Here is an 11,846-nt window from a genome sequence, read left to right on the forward strand (position 1 = left end):
ATGATGAAACCTCTGCTTTGCTTAATGCTGCTGTGCTGGTTTAAGCTTTGTTCTGGGGTAGTTCAATGTTGTAATCAACCCTTAGATTAAATCTCAAAGCAATTAGCATCTCAATTTTATCAAAGCAAAATGTTTTTTTAAACTAAGTTGAAACAACCGATTGTTTTGTCGAAACAACCGATTGTTTACACTTAGGTGTTTTGAGAAAGTTTGAAAACTGTTTTTGAATGGTGATTTTGTTAAGTAACAAAACAACCGATTGATTCGAGGAAACAATCGATTGTTTGTTTTGAAACCATAATAGAAAAACTGTTTTCTTTGACTGAGCTTTAAATGCTTTAACTGAATACACTCCAGTCATTAAATGCTTTGACCAATCTATTTTAAATGCAATTAAGAGTTTGTTAAGATTTGATAACAAACTATATTCTTAGATATATTCTGAAAAACTGTTTTTATGTTTTAAGAATCTTGAAACAAAGTTTTAATCTAAGAAGAGTTTTTCAAAGAGTTATGAGATTGCAAAAGTGTTGAGAGATTGATCAAGGTGCTGAATAGGATTCTGCTTGTATTGATTTCAGATATTCATCTGTAACAAGTGTAATCTTTGTAAACTGCTGAACAATTCGTTTGTGTGTTTTTTTGCTGAGATTGGCTGTGTGTTCTTGAGGTGTTCAAGATCAGCAATCTTAGTGTTGGCCAAGGAGAGTGTGTTTCTTGAGGTGTTCAAGGTCATTCTCTTGGTTGTGGTGTAAGTGATCAAGTGGTGATTGCTTAGTGGATATCCTCAGGGTTTCTGAGAAGACTGGATGTAGCTCTAGTTTGGAGTGAACCAGTATAAACAACTGTGTACAATCTCTCTATCCCTAACTCTTTAATTTCAGTTTGTTTGTTGTTTGCTGGTATAAACAACCGATTGTTTCGAAGAAACAACCGATTGTTTTTTCTAGTATTACAGTTTTGCTTGCTATTTTGGCTAACTGAATTGCTGAATCAATTGGTTTATGAAATAAGTTCATTCTAGCTTTGAAAAGTTTGCGAAAACCCCTTTAAACAATTCACCCCCCCTCCCCTCTAGTTTAAAGCCATCTTTTCTAACAAGTTCTCCCAGACCCATGGTGGACAGGTAGGGAGCAGACAAAAAGTTCTCCTTAGGCCCAGAAGCTCGATGCGGGATGAATTTAAATTATCGTCGTAGTGCCCTAGCTGTTCACGTGCCATGCATGCAGCTCACCCCTGGAACACGACCCTCACGAACCATATCTTTCCAGTGGCTCTACACTTTGTGTTATGCCTGAACGCGTCATCCACTCTACACACATGGGCCCTTGTGATCTAGGCGTCTCCCTCACTGATAATTGGCGTGTGATATGGGATCCACTTCTCGTGGCCCATCTCTACTGCTTGAGTTTCCGATGTCCGACCTCTCCACACTGTCTAATGGCAAGTTGGTACATTCTGATGACCGATGTCTAACCACTCTTGGCTCCTTGGCGCATGTGCTTTGCGAGGAGCTGACCCACACCGCTCGTGGGACCCGCTTACGTGGCACCAACATTACCAGTGGTCAGTCAACGCCCAAAGACTGGTTGGTATAGTGTTCATCCTTGGTCATCTCCTTGTTGGCTTTGGCTTGGTTTGCATAAAAATTGGATACAAAATCATGGTGGATTGTTCATGGAACTCATGCACCAACACTTCAGAAGATAACTCTTATGCTACTTGGACAACCATGTTCTTCTTCTTGTTGTGAAAGAAATTGAAGTACCTATTATTTCATACATTCTCAGAAAATAAATAAGATGACACCTAAAAGGGAAGAGGATCTAGTATTTATCCATAGTTATCTATGTCTTCTCTCAATCCTCAAAATACAAAAGAAGAGGTAACTAAATTGTGGGATGTTGCAGGAGATGATTTTTCATTGGATGAAAATAGAATTCTTGAGATTGCTAATTTATCTCTTGATGAACTAGAATTAGAAGTTGTATTTTCAATGAGGATGAACAAATGTAAATTTAAACATTATAATTTAAATATGTTTATCTTTTGTTAGATTTTTTTTATAAATATATATATATATGTGTGTGTGTCGTGTTCTATATTTTTGAATTTAACCGTATCTCTGTATTCATATCCGTGCCGTGTCCGTGTCCATGCTTCATAGTTCCTAACATATATACCTTATTCTAACATACTAAGTTTAATGAGATAGTACAAGTTTACAACTTATATACTAACCAAGTTTTAAACACGTCAATATGCACCATTTTTTACATCAACTAAAAATGAGTATTCAAAATATATAAATATTATCCATCACAACCAACATATTCCATAATTCTAAATTTAAACACATTTAACCGACATATCAAACTTCAATTTGAACTTAATTCTTAAATCTAACTCAATTTGAATAAGTTGAGAAAGATAACTTAAGTTATTTAGAGCTCATAGAAGGAGAACGATTCATATTTTAGGGATTTAAAACAACAAAAACAGAAAACAAACAAATTTTAGACAAAAACTAAACTAATTGAGAGAACCAATTTTTCCAACTAACCAAACCAAAATTGAGCTTAAAGATAAGCACAAAGACAATCAAAATACTTTTAAAGAAAAAAACACTTAGGATGATTTGTAATTTCTGCGGTTAAAAATGATCTTTAGGTTATCCATATTACTACAATTACTAGAAGATAATATTTAGTATTGAAAAAGATAAGAGATAGAATAAGACTCTAAAGAAAAAAAAAAGGAGAAAAACCTAGAGAGATTGGGATGAAGTTTGAGTTGTATACATGAAAAAACAAAAGAAAAAAGGTTTAACATTTATATTAGAAGAACAAAAAGATTATGAAGTAAAAATAAACTTATTTTGGTTTGAATTTCAATTGGATATTAAATTAAAATTTAAGGTTATTTTAGTCTTTTTGGTCTTAGTACGAGTGCAATTAATAATTATTGGCTGGAGAAAGCAAAAATCCTTCAAACAGGCCTTCGATCCACTAATTTTAAACTTAAACAACTCACATGCCCAATTATTCCATGTGGAATTTATTTTTTTAAATCCCATATTTTCCATCATGCACCCTTATAAATATGAAAATTCTTTAAAAAAATACTTTCACATTATACAATTCAGAAACATTTTTTAACATAGAAGTCATTTTTTACTTTCAAATTATGTAATTATTATTTTTTTTAAAATTATCTTTTAAATTATGCAATTCTAAATTTAAAAAAAATGTTGAAACTGTGTAATCCAAGATATTATTTTTTATAACTCAACACAGGTGAGAACGATAATAAAAATGGTGAGAATAGCAATGAGACAATAATGAGAAGGAATATCCATTAATGGGTTTTAACGTGGGCATCACAAACTATTAAATTAAGAACTTTACGACAAGATTCAGTGACTTGTATTTTAATGTTTTCTATTACACATGAGTCACACAAAAAGGTCAATAGAATCATTCCCGACAACACAAAAGGAATAAATAGTTATAATAATATATTTTCAGTAACAAAAATGTTATGATTATCTTGCTATACAAGAACGTGAACTTAAAAATGATGAGTTTTTAAACACCATGTTGGCACATACATAGCTTTTCATTTTCACCAAGTCCCTATTCAGCGTGAGTTCCTCTAACCCTCTTTCTCCTTTAAACTTTCCAAAAAGCTGAAGAAAAGAGATAAGAAAACGATGGGTGCTTGCTTGGTTCGCCACTCACTTATTAAAATACAATCCTTTTGTTTCTTTTTATAAACGGTTCTTACTTACATTAGGCACATTAATTAAAAGAAGTTACACGAATTAAATACAGTAAGTGCATCTTCTTATTGTATTTATTATATTTGGTTTAATGGATGAGTTATGGAATCATACAATGCTATTCAAGATCCTACATCATCTACTCTATTCAAAATTCACAACATCGTATATTTTATAAAATTAAGTTTCAAGTTTATTTTAACCATATTCTACATCCTACATCAATTCTATTAAAGTTTATAGATTATTTTTATAAAAATAAAATAAATTTAAAATTTATTTTAGTGATAATTTATTAGTATTAACAGATCACCTGAACCAATTGATCCAAGATCATGTTTAAAATTTTGTTTTCAAAAACAATTTTTTTACCATATTTTATTTTCTTAAATATACATTTGAAAATTAAATTCCAGAGTACATGTCCAAAGAAGAAGTCAAAATCCTTTTTATCTCTTTCTTTACCATAATCTTGAGGAAATAATTTGTCTCATAGAATACATTTATTCTACTGAAACCATGGCAATGAAAGAACGAAGAAGATTACTATGTATGGTCAATGTTAATGTTATATCATTTTCTTATTTTATAATAAAAAATAGTCTAATTTAATGGTTTTATTTGACCAATATGGAATTATTAAAAAATAAGTCAATAAATTTATGACATATTACAATTACTATATATACATAAACATTGCTTTCTTTGTGGGTTCGTAATATATTTCATGAAAATAAAATTTGAAAAGTGAGAAAGCGGCATGATAGATACCCTTCAACAAAAGCGGAATGAAAGGAAGGAAAAATCGTGTCAAAACGGGTAGAAGACGCGTCGTTTGGAGTTGAAAATAATAATTTTCTATGGGTCACTGTTGGTCTTTTTTTTTTGGTAGTTGGTTGTTTCATTCCCCAATAATCCTCTCCATTGCCGAATTCACCTTTATCAATAGAACGGACCGAACACGGCAAAACCAATGCACCTTTACGCCAAAGCTCCAAAATGAATCGCATCGAGCTTCATTGAGCTGTGCTGGATCTGTTGCTACTATTTCTGTGGTTTTTTCACTTGAATTGAACTCGTTAGGCTACTGAACTAATGGATCCGAGAGGTTTACTGATGTTAGTGGCGATTCTACTTGCGGAAATTTGTTGCGTTGCCAACGAAAATTTAGTGTTCCCGGTGGAGCGTCGGAAAAGGAGTTTAAGTGCTATCAAAGCTCACGATGCTCGCCGTCAAGGTCGAATTCTCTCCGCCGTGGATCTCAACCTTGGCGGCAATGGTCTCCCTACTGAGACTGGGTTCGTTTCTTTTGCTTCTTTCTTACCAGTGTCTTAACCGGATGGATATTTATTTGCATGTTATTAAAATTCATAAGAACTAAATATTTTTTTTAATGTATAAACTGTTTTTTAGATTTAGAATGTATGTCTTAAATTGTACGATAAGTTTATATCCAAATTGAAACATATGGTCTCTCAAGAAAATCAAATATACAGTTATAGAAAATAATAAAAGGAAAATAGTGAGATGGTTGATAAGATTTTTTTCACCTAGCTAGTTGTGAGGTAATGTGTGAATATACCTTCTGAGGAGAGAATGTGGCCAATTTTGAGAATTCTGATTTGTAGTATAGGAGTGGGTTTAATTATTATGATTTTTTAAGGAGCTAGCAGTGGTTTTCTTTATTTTCATGTTTATGTTGTTGTTTATTTGGTTTAGTCTGTATTATACAAAACTTGGGCTTGGCTCTCCTCCGAAGGATTATTATGTGCAAGTTGATACAGGAAGTGACATTCTGTGGGTGAATTGTGTTGAGTGCTCCAAATGTCCCAGGAAAAGTGATCTCGGTGTACGTATCTGTGTTTAAAACTTTTTCCTCTGTTTGCAGATTCAAATTCTGAACCACCGACTTTAATCCCTTGTTGAATTTTCTATTTTTGTGGTTGTTGCAACAGATAGATTTGACTCTTTATGACCCAAACAGCTCTAAAACTGCAAAGCTGGTTTCTTGTGACCAAGAATTTTGCGCTGCCACGTATGATGGTCCAATGCCTGGGTGCAAGTCTGAAATTCCATGCCCCTACAGCATAACTTATGGAGACGGAAGTGCAACTTCTGGATACTATGTCCAGGATTATCTTACTTATAATCACGTCAATGGAAATCTTCGTACTACGCCACAAAATAGCAGCATCGTTTTTGGGTGAGAATAATTACGATTACTAAGTACCAAGGTTTTAATTTCTCACTGAAACTTTTTATTGTCGACTTCTTATGATAGTGTTTAGGACGACCATGTCTGCTGTTCAATCAGATTAGGGGTTCTACCAGAGAATTATCTTGGTTCTGAACAAAATTTCCATTCTTTTGAGTCATCTGTTTCTGTTTATGTGAAAACTTTGCACTCAAGTATGAAGTTTCACTGTACTATTTTTAATTAGAAATATTTAAGCTAATAAATTCCTAGGTTGATAGATTAAAGAAAAATGTTGCCATTTCAACTTTTTCTCCTGTTTATATCTCTCTGGTCAATCTTTTGCTGACAGGTGTGGTGCTGTACAATCTGGCACATTGGGTTCATCATCTGACCAAGCCCTTGACGGAATAATTGGTTTTGGACAAGCAAATTCTTCTGTACTTTCACAGCTTGCTGCGTCTGGAAAGGTGAAAAAAATATTTTCACATTGCCTTGACAATATTCTTGGCGGTGGAATATTTGCCATAGGGGAAGTGGTGGAACCAAAAGTCAGTACAACTCCATTGGTACGAAAAATGTATGTGCGGTAACTTAGTATTTCATTCTCACACTATTATATTGGTTATCATATAAATCTAAGGGTAATTTGATGGTCATACAATATTGGAACTACCAATAATGATGAATTATCTTATAAATAACCTCGTGATGTTCACAAGATATTTTAGTTGGTTGGGTTGTTCTATAATTGAAGTAGGGAGAAGTACTTAATATTATTTGAAGATAGAAAAATTCCCTAGAGTACTGAGTTTGCATGGTTCTTTTTTTCTCCATTTGGACATGTAGCATTCAAACATTTGATGTAATATATTTATAAAAGATTCAGAAAATGAAGTAACCAAGATATAATTTTAAAGTTAATGTTATAAATGCTTGATACGAGAGAGGAATAAAGTATTTATACCAATGATATCTAATAGATTTTTATTTGTATATTTCCATCAATTTTATTGCTTTATGTCAATGTGATTAATGCAGGTGTATTGAGCAACACCTTTTCAAATTTTCTGTCTTTTATTGCCCCTTTTTGGATCCTGTTGGGACCATTTTAACTTTGAATTTGGAAAAATAATTGGCATGTAGGAAATTCCATCCATCTCACTAGCTACTATTTGTATGTGTGATCAGGCCACATAATAAAGGCCTTCTTTCTGTTTTTGTATTGTTTTTATGGCTACTTTTTTGAAAGTATATTCATCTGAGGCCTCTTTTGAGTTGCGAAATGTTTTTCTGGTACCTATAAGATATAATGTTTTGATATTCAGTTTAGATCTTGAGTTAAAAAAGTTATGCCATAACTGTTATCTTTTGACCATTATAGGGCACACTATAACGTGGTTTTGAAGAGTATTGAGGTTGATACAGATACTCTACAGCTTCCCTCGGATATATTTGATTCTGAAAATGGGAGGGGAACAGTAATAGATAGTGGAACAACCTTGGCTTATCTTCCTGGCTTAGTTTATGACCAACTGATTCTAAAGGTAAGTGTTTCTATAAAGGTTTAACTGAATCAATATTTTTACTTGAGTATTCATTAATGTTCTTTATGATAGGTTTTGGCCCGGCAGCCTGGACTGAAATTATATCTTGTTGAGCAACAATTTAGTTGTTTTCAGTATTCTGGAAAGTATGACACTTATCTTCGTGACATTCTTTTATTGAAAATTTACATTTCTCGTTTATACTGGAATAAGTATTAGTTTATTCCTCATTCTTTTAAACTGGTATGTCACATAATTTATCGGAGATACTTTAGGTTTATTTTCTTGGTTGTTTAGTCCATAGTGTTTGATGTCAAGTGTCAACTTCATATTTCTATTTAAATGTATCTTCGACTGTTTGATAATATTTGGTAATCCATGTTCTGAAACCTGCAGGAGGAAAAAAATTGTGATAATAAAGGACACAAGGCAGTAGTAATTAGGATAGGAGGTTGTGTAATAAAATTTGAGTACTTTAGCAAGGATGCAGCTTTGATATATGTTGACTTTAAAATTACCGATTAGCTTCTTGATGAAGGGAATGTATTGGGTGCTATTAGGACTTTTTGTTACAGAAAAATGTATGACAATCACCTTAACGGTCCTTTGAATTTTCTGTTTCGGGTTTCTGTATTATTTTCTCCTTTTTCTTTGTTTCTGAAGGGAGCTAGAATCTCATGTCTGACTATTTAGGTATAATAGAAGTATATAAACCTTTTGTTGGCACCTTACAAATAACTATATTTCAAAAGAATCATCTGTCAAAAAGTTTTTTTTTTTTAAGAATAGTAACTTGGTATTCATTGCTCAAATGATGTTTGGGTAATTAAAATGCATTTCACTTTTTGACAATTCAATTTCATCAGTTCACAAAGGCAACAAGTGCACTTTGTGTCTAGCATATGCAGCCCTTATTTTGTTGACTGTTGTAATCTTGCAGTGTTGATCGTGGATTTCCAGTTGTGAAGCTTCATTTTGATGATTCTCTTTCTCTGACAGTTTATCCTCACGACTACCTCTTTCAGTTTAGAGTGAGTAGGAACTTCATTTCATTATAGATGTACCCAGCTTCTTATTTGAGAAGCTTTGTATGCTAGACACTCAAATACTCAATTGACAAATATGTTTTTCTTTAAGGGCTTTTTAATCTTAAGTTAACCTGTTGTCTGAACTGATTTCTCAATTTCTTGAATGTACCTGAGTGTTCTGTGGTTTATCATACATATTAAATTCCATGTATAGTTATAGAGAAATTTTCTGTATGAAAATTAAAGGTATATATTGTTCAATGTTAACTATAATGATGGTTTAAAATTTAAATTGGCATCTGGATAATTTTACTAATATATTGTGTATCTTTTGAATTTATTTTGAGTACATTGGGTTTATAAGATCAATTACTGGAATTTGATTATGGTGTTTCTTAATATTAATTTGTGCTTGATTGACTGCAGGGCGGTATCTGGTGTATTGGCTGGCAGAAAAGTGTGACTCAAACCAAGAATGGAAAGGACATGACCCTTCTTGGAGGTACTATTTAGAATTAAATGACACTTTATAAATTAATCCATCAACTTAGTGTAAGTTTACGAAACAAAATTTGTGCATTAAGTCACCAATTGAGTCTGATTCTGATTGTTAAGATATCTGGGTCATTAATTTATAAGTGTTGCTGTTATTGAGCTTTGACTTGTACTAGTAATACTATATTTGTTACAAATAGGTGTATTAGGTTAAGTGTATTATATCACATCCTGTCAATAATATGTTTGATTATTGTTGGTTATCTCTTTCTCTTTTTGCTTTCTTCCATTGGCCAGCGCCCATAATTGAACACCGATGAGGGTTCATCTTACAGCTTTTCATTTATTCCCTAATTTATGTTGGATTAAGTACACTTTTGTAAACTTACTTTTGGACCTTTGCTTTTTCTGTTGCTATGTCTTTGTGTGACTGAAGCTAGTTTTATTCATTTTGTAAATCTTTTTTGATTAACTTGGAATTATTTTCAATTGCAGATTTGGTGCTATCCAACAAACTAGTGGTATATGATCTTGAAAATATGGCCATTGGATGGACTGACTATAATTGTGAGTACCAAGCAGAGTCTCATAGCGTTTTGTCTCCTTCTTTGTTTTATGATGCATCTGTTCCTTTTTAGTTGTCCATTAAAATAATAAAAATTGCGCCTATTTATGTTTTTTTAAACTTCAATACAATATTAAGTATAGTACCTTTCCGATTATGCTCAACTGTTAAATATTTTACTCACTTATCATACTTGAGAGAGGAATAATAATAATGGGGTCATATTATTAAGTAAAAAACAATTTTAATCTAAATTGGAGTAATAATTGCATCTCTTCTGTTGTGGATAGTTGAAATCACGTAGCTTGTTTCCTTTTAGTACTTTTTAATTTAAATCAGTTTCATCATACTTAGCCGAAACCTACTCCCGTATTGAATGTTTTAAAGGTCTTTAGCGAGAGAGATACTTATATTGCCTTTCCATCTAATTTTAAAACACTTACCATAAGAAATTAAGTGTGCTACATGTTAGTCTATTTTGTTGTAAACGGATCTCTTAAAGGGACAAGATAAAATAGTCTTACGGGTATATTTCTTCTCTATGCAACTTTTAGTGTTGCCCCAAGCTAATTTCGAACACGCCCTATTCATATAGGAGTTTAGACCGGAGAAAATTAAATGTTTTTTTTAAACATTGCGAGCCCTAATTTTATTTCATCTTTTGAAGTTCTAAATATGATAGTTCAAAATTAGTTGTTGATGCTGTTGAGAGCCGCAAAGAGCGAAAAGGTATTCCTAAGAGACTGATAGACATTAAATACTGGAGTGTAGCATATATTACTATTGCAGGAGGATGTTGTAATTTTTTCAATTAAGAAGTAGAGTTGTAATTCAAGCAACGGGAAAGGTTATTAATGACTATTTTTAGGTGGAGGATAGTGTAATTTAATTTTTAATGACCTTTTTATTTTCTTATTAGAAATGTAAGAAATGTTAATTAATTTATTTACACGAGCTTGACCAAAAGAAGTTTCATTCTTATAGTTATCTTATTTATCCATACAACTATCGTGTTAATTTCTATTGGCCTTTGGGTTAGCTTACTTAGCATTGGGGTGTTGTGTGTTTCAGGCTCTTCGAGCATTAAAGTGAAGGATGAAGCGACTGGAGTAGTGCGTACAGTTGGTGCACACGATATTTCTTCAGTTTCTACCTGTTTTATTGGAAGAATACTGACTTTCTTTTTGTTGCTAACTGCCATTCTAAACAATTAAATTAAATTCGTTTTCATATAATTGGGATGTCATTCATTTGATTTTGTTGTACCATAATGCCTTGAATGATAAAGTGTGCAATGTGCTTGATATGGTATAGTCAATCATTACTAGTGTAGATAGAATTGACAAAGAGGCAAATACTTTTTGAAGTTTTTTCTTGTCATTGTATTGTTTTTGAGTTGATTTCCTCATCAATGTATTTGCCTTGACTTGTAATGACGATACTGAATATTTCCATTAATTCTCGTGTTAGTTTTAAAAAGGCAATCTCATAAATGAGTTTCACTTGTGTAAAAGTGCAAAGTGCATGTTTATCAGCCTCTAAAAGTAAAATAAACATTTAGTATTTGTTGTCAAATTTTAAATTAAAATGGCCTTAATTTGTTCTCATTGAGGGAGTGTTGCCATAATCTATTGTACTGGGAAAGCTGATTGGTTAAAACCCTTTCATGAGCACGATGCAAAGTCGGAAGTGAGGGACTTTAACGGTGGCATTTGGAATCCATAAATAAAGTGATGAGTACGTTTTTTTTTTTTGTATTTTCAACGGTGCATTGCGTTAGTGGTTACCCATGCAAGCTTCGTGAACTCTTTTGTCTGATTTTGTAGGGGAATTTTTTTTATCCCCAATAATTTTTTTCACCCCATAAATATTAAAATCTTTATTTTGTCCTCTCCTGTTTATTATGACAAAATAATTTTAGATTGTGTAATCTGAAAATATTTTTTACTTCAAGATTATACAATAAATTTTTTTCTACTTTTGAATTGTACAATTTTAAAATATTTATTTATTTTTAGATTGTACAGTTTAAAATTTGTTTTTAGATCTGAAAATCAATTTTTCAAAAAACATAGTTTATAGATTTTGTAATTTGGGAATGCTTTTTAGATTATGTAAGTGCCTTTAGATTACACAATATACTTTTTAAATTACACCATTCAAAATACTTTCTTTATTAAAGTCACGAAAAAAAAAGACAATTTGATCTTTTGATTGCCTCGTACACATGAAAACT

At 32.1% G+C, this 11,846-nt stretch overlaps 1 protein-coding gene across 1 annotated transcript; it reads left to right on the forward strand.

Moving 5' to 3' along the window:
* The first annotated feature begins 4,504 nt into the window (after positions 1 to 4,504).
* Positions 4,505 to 11,089, forward strand: LOC137827877 (aspartic proteinase 36-like). The gene is made up of 10 exons (XM_068634236.1): positions 4,505 to 5,079; positions 5,501 to 5,630; positions 5,737 to 5,984; positions 6,328 to 6,555; positions 7,360 to 7,522; positions 7,595 to 7,668; positions 8,463 to 8,553; positions 8,977 to 9,052; positions 9,541 to 9,612; positions 10,682 to 11,089. The coding sequence occupies exons 1-10, from the start codon at positions 4,877 to 4,879 to the stop codon at positions 10,822 to 10,824; spliced, it is 1,428 nt and encodes a 475-aa protein (XP_068490337.1). The 5' UTR covers positions 4,505 to 4,876; the 3' UTR covers positions 10,825 to 11,089.
* The last annotated feature ends 757 nt before the right edge of the window (positions 11,090 to 11,846 follow it).

The sequence above is a fragment of the Phaseolus vulgaris genome, chromosome 7 (assembly GCF_000499845.2).
Source record: "Phaseolus vulgaris cultivar G19833 chromosome 7, P. vulgaris v2.0, whole genome shotgun sequence".
Taxonomy (NCBI): Eukaryota; Viridiplantae; Streptophyta; class Magnoliopsida; order Fabales; family Fabaceae; genus Phaseolus; species Phaseolus vulgaris.

Excerpts from the sequence above, each read along its gene's own strand:
- LOC137827877 (XM_068634236.1), top strand. The coding sequence starts at position 4,877 with ATGGATCCGAGAGGTTTACTGATGTTAGTGGCGATTCTACTTGCGGAA. Across the intron at positions 7,523-7,594 it reads ATGACCAACTGATTCTAAAG|GTTTTGGCCCGGCAGCCTGG; the intron begins GTAAGTGTTTCT and ends TCTTTATGATAG. Across the intron at positions 8,554-8,976 it reads ACTACCTCTTTCAGTTTAGA|GGCGGTATCTGGTGTATTGG; the intron begins GTGAGTAGGAAC and ends GATTGACTGCAG.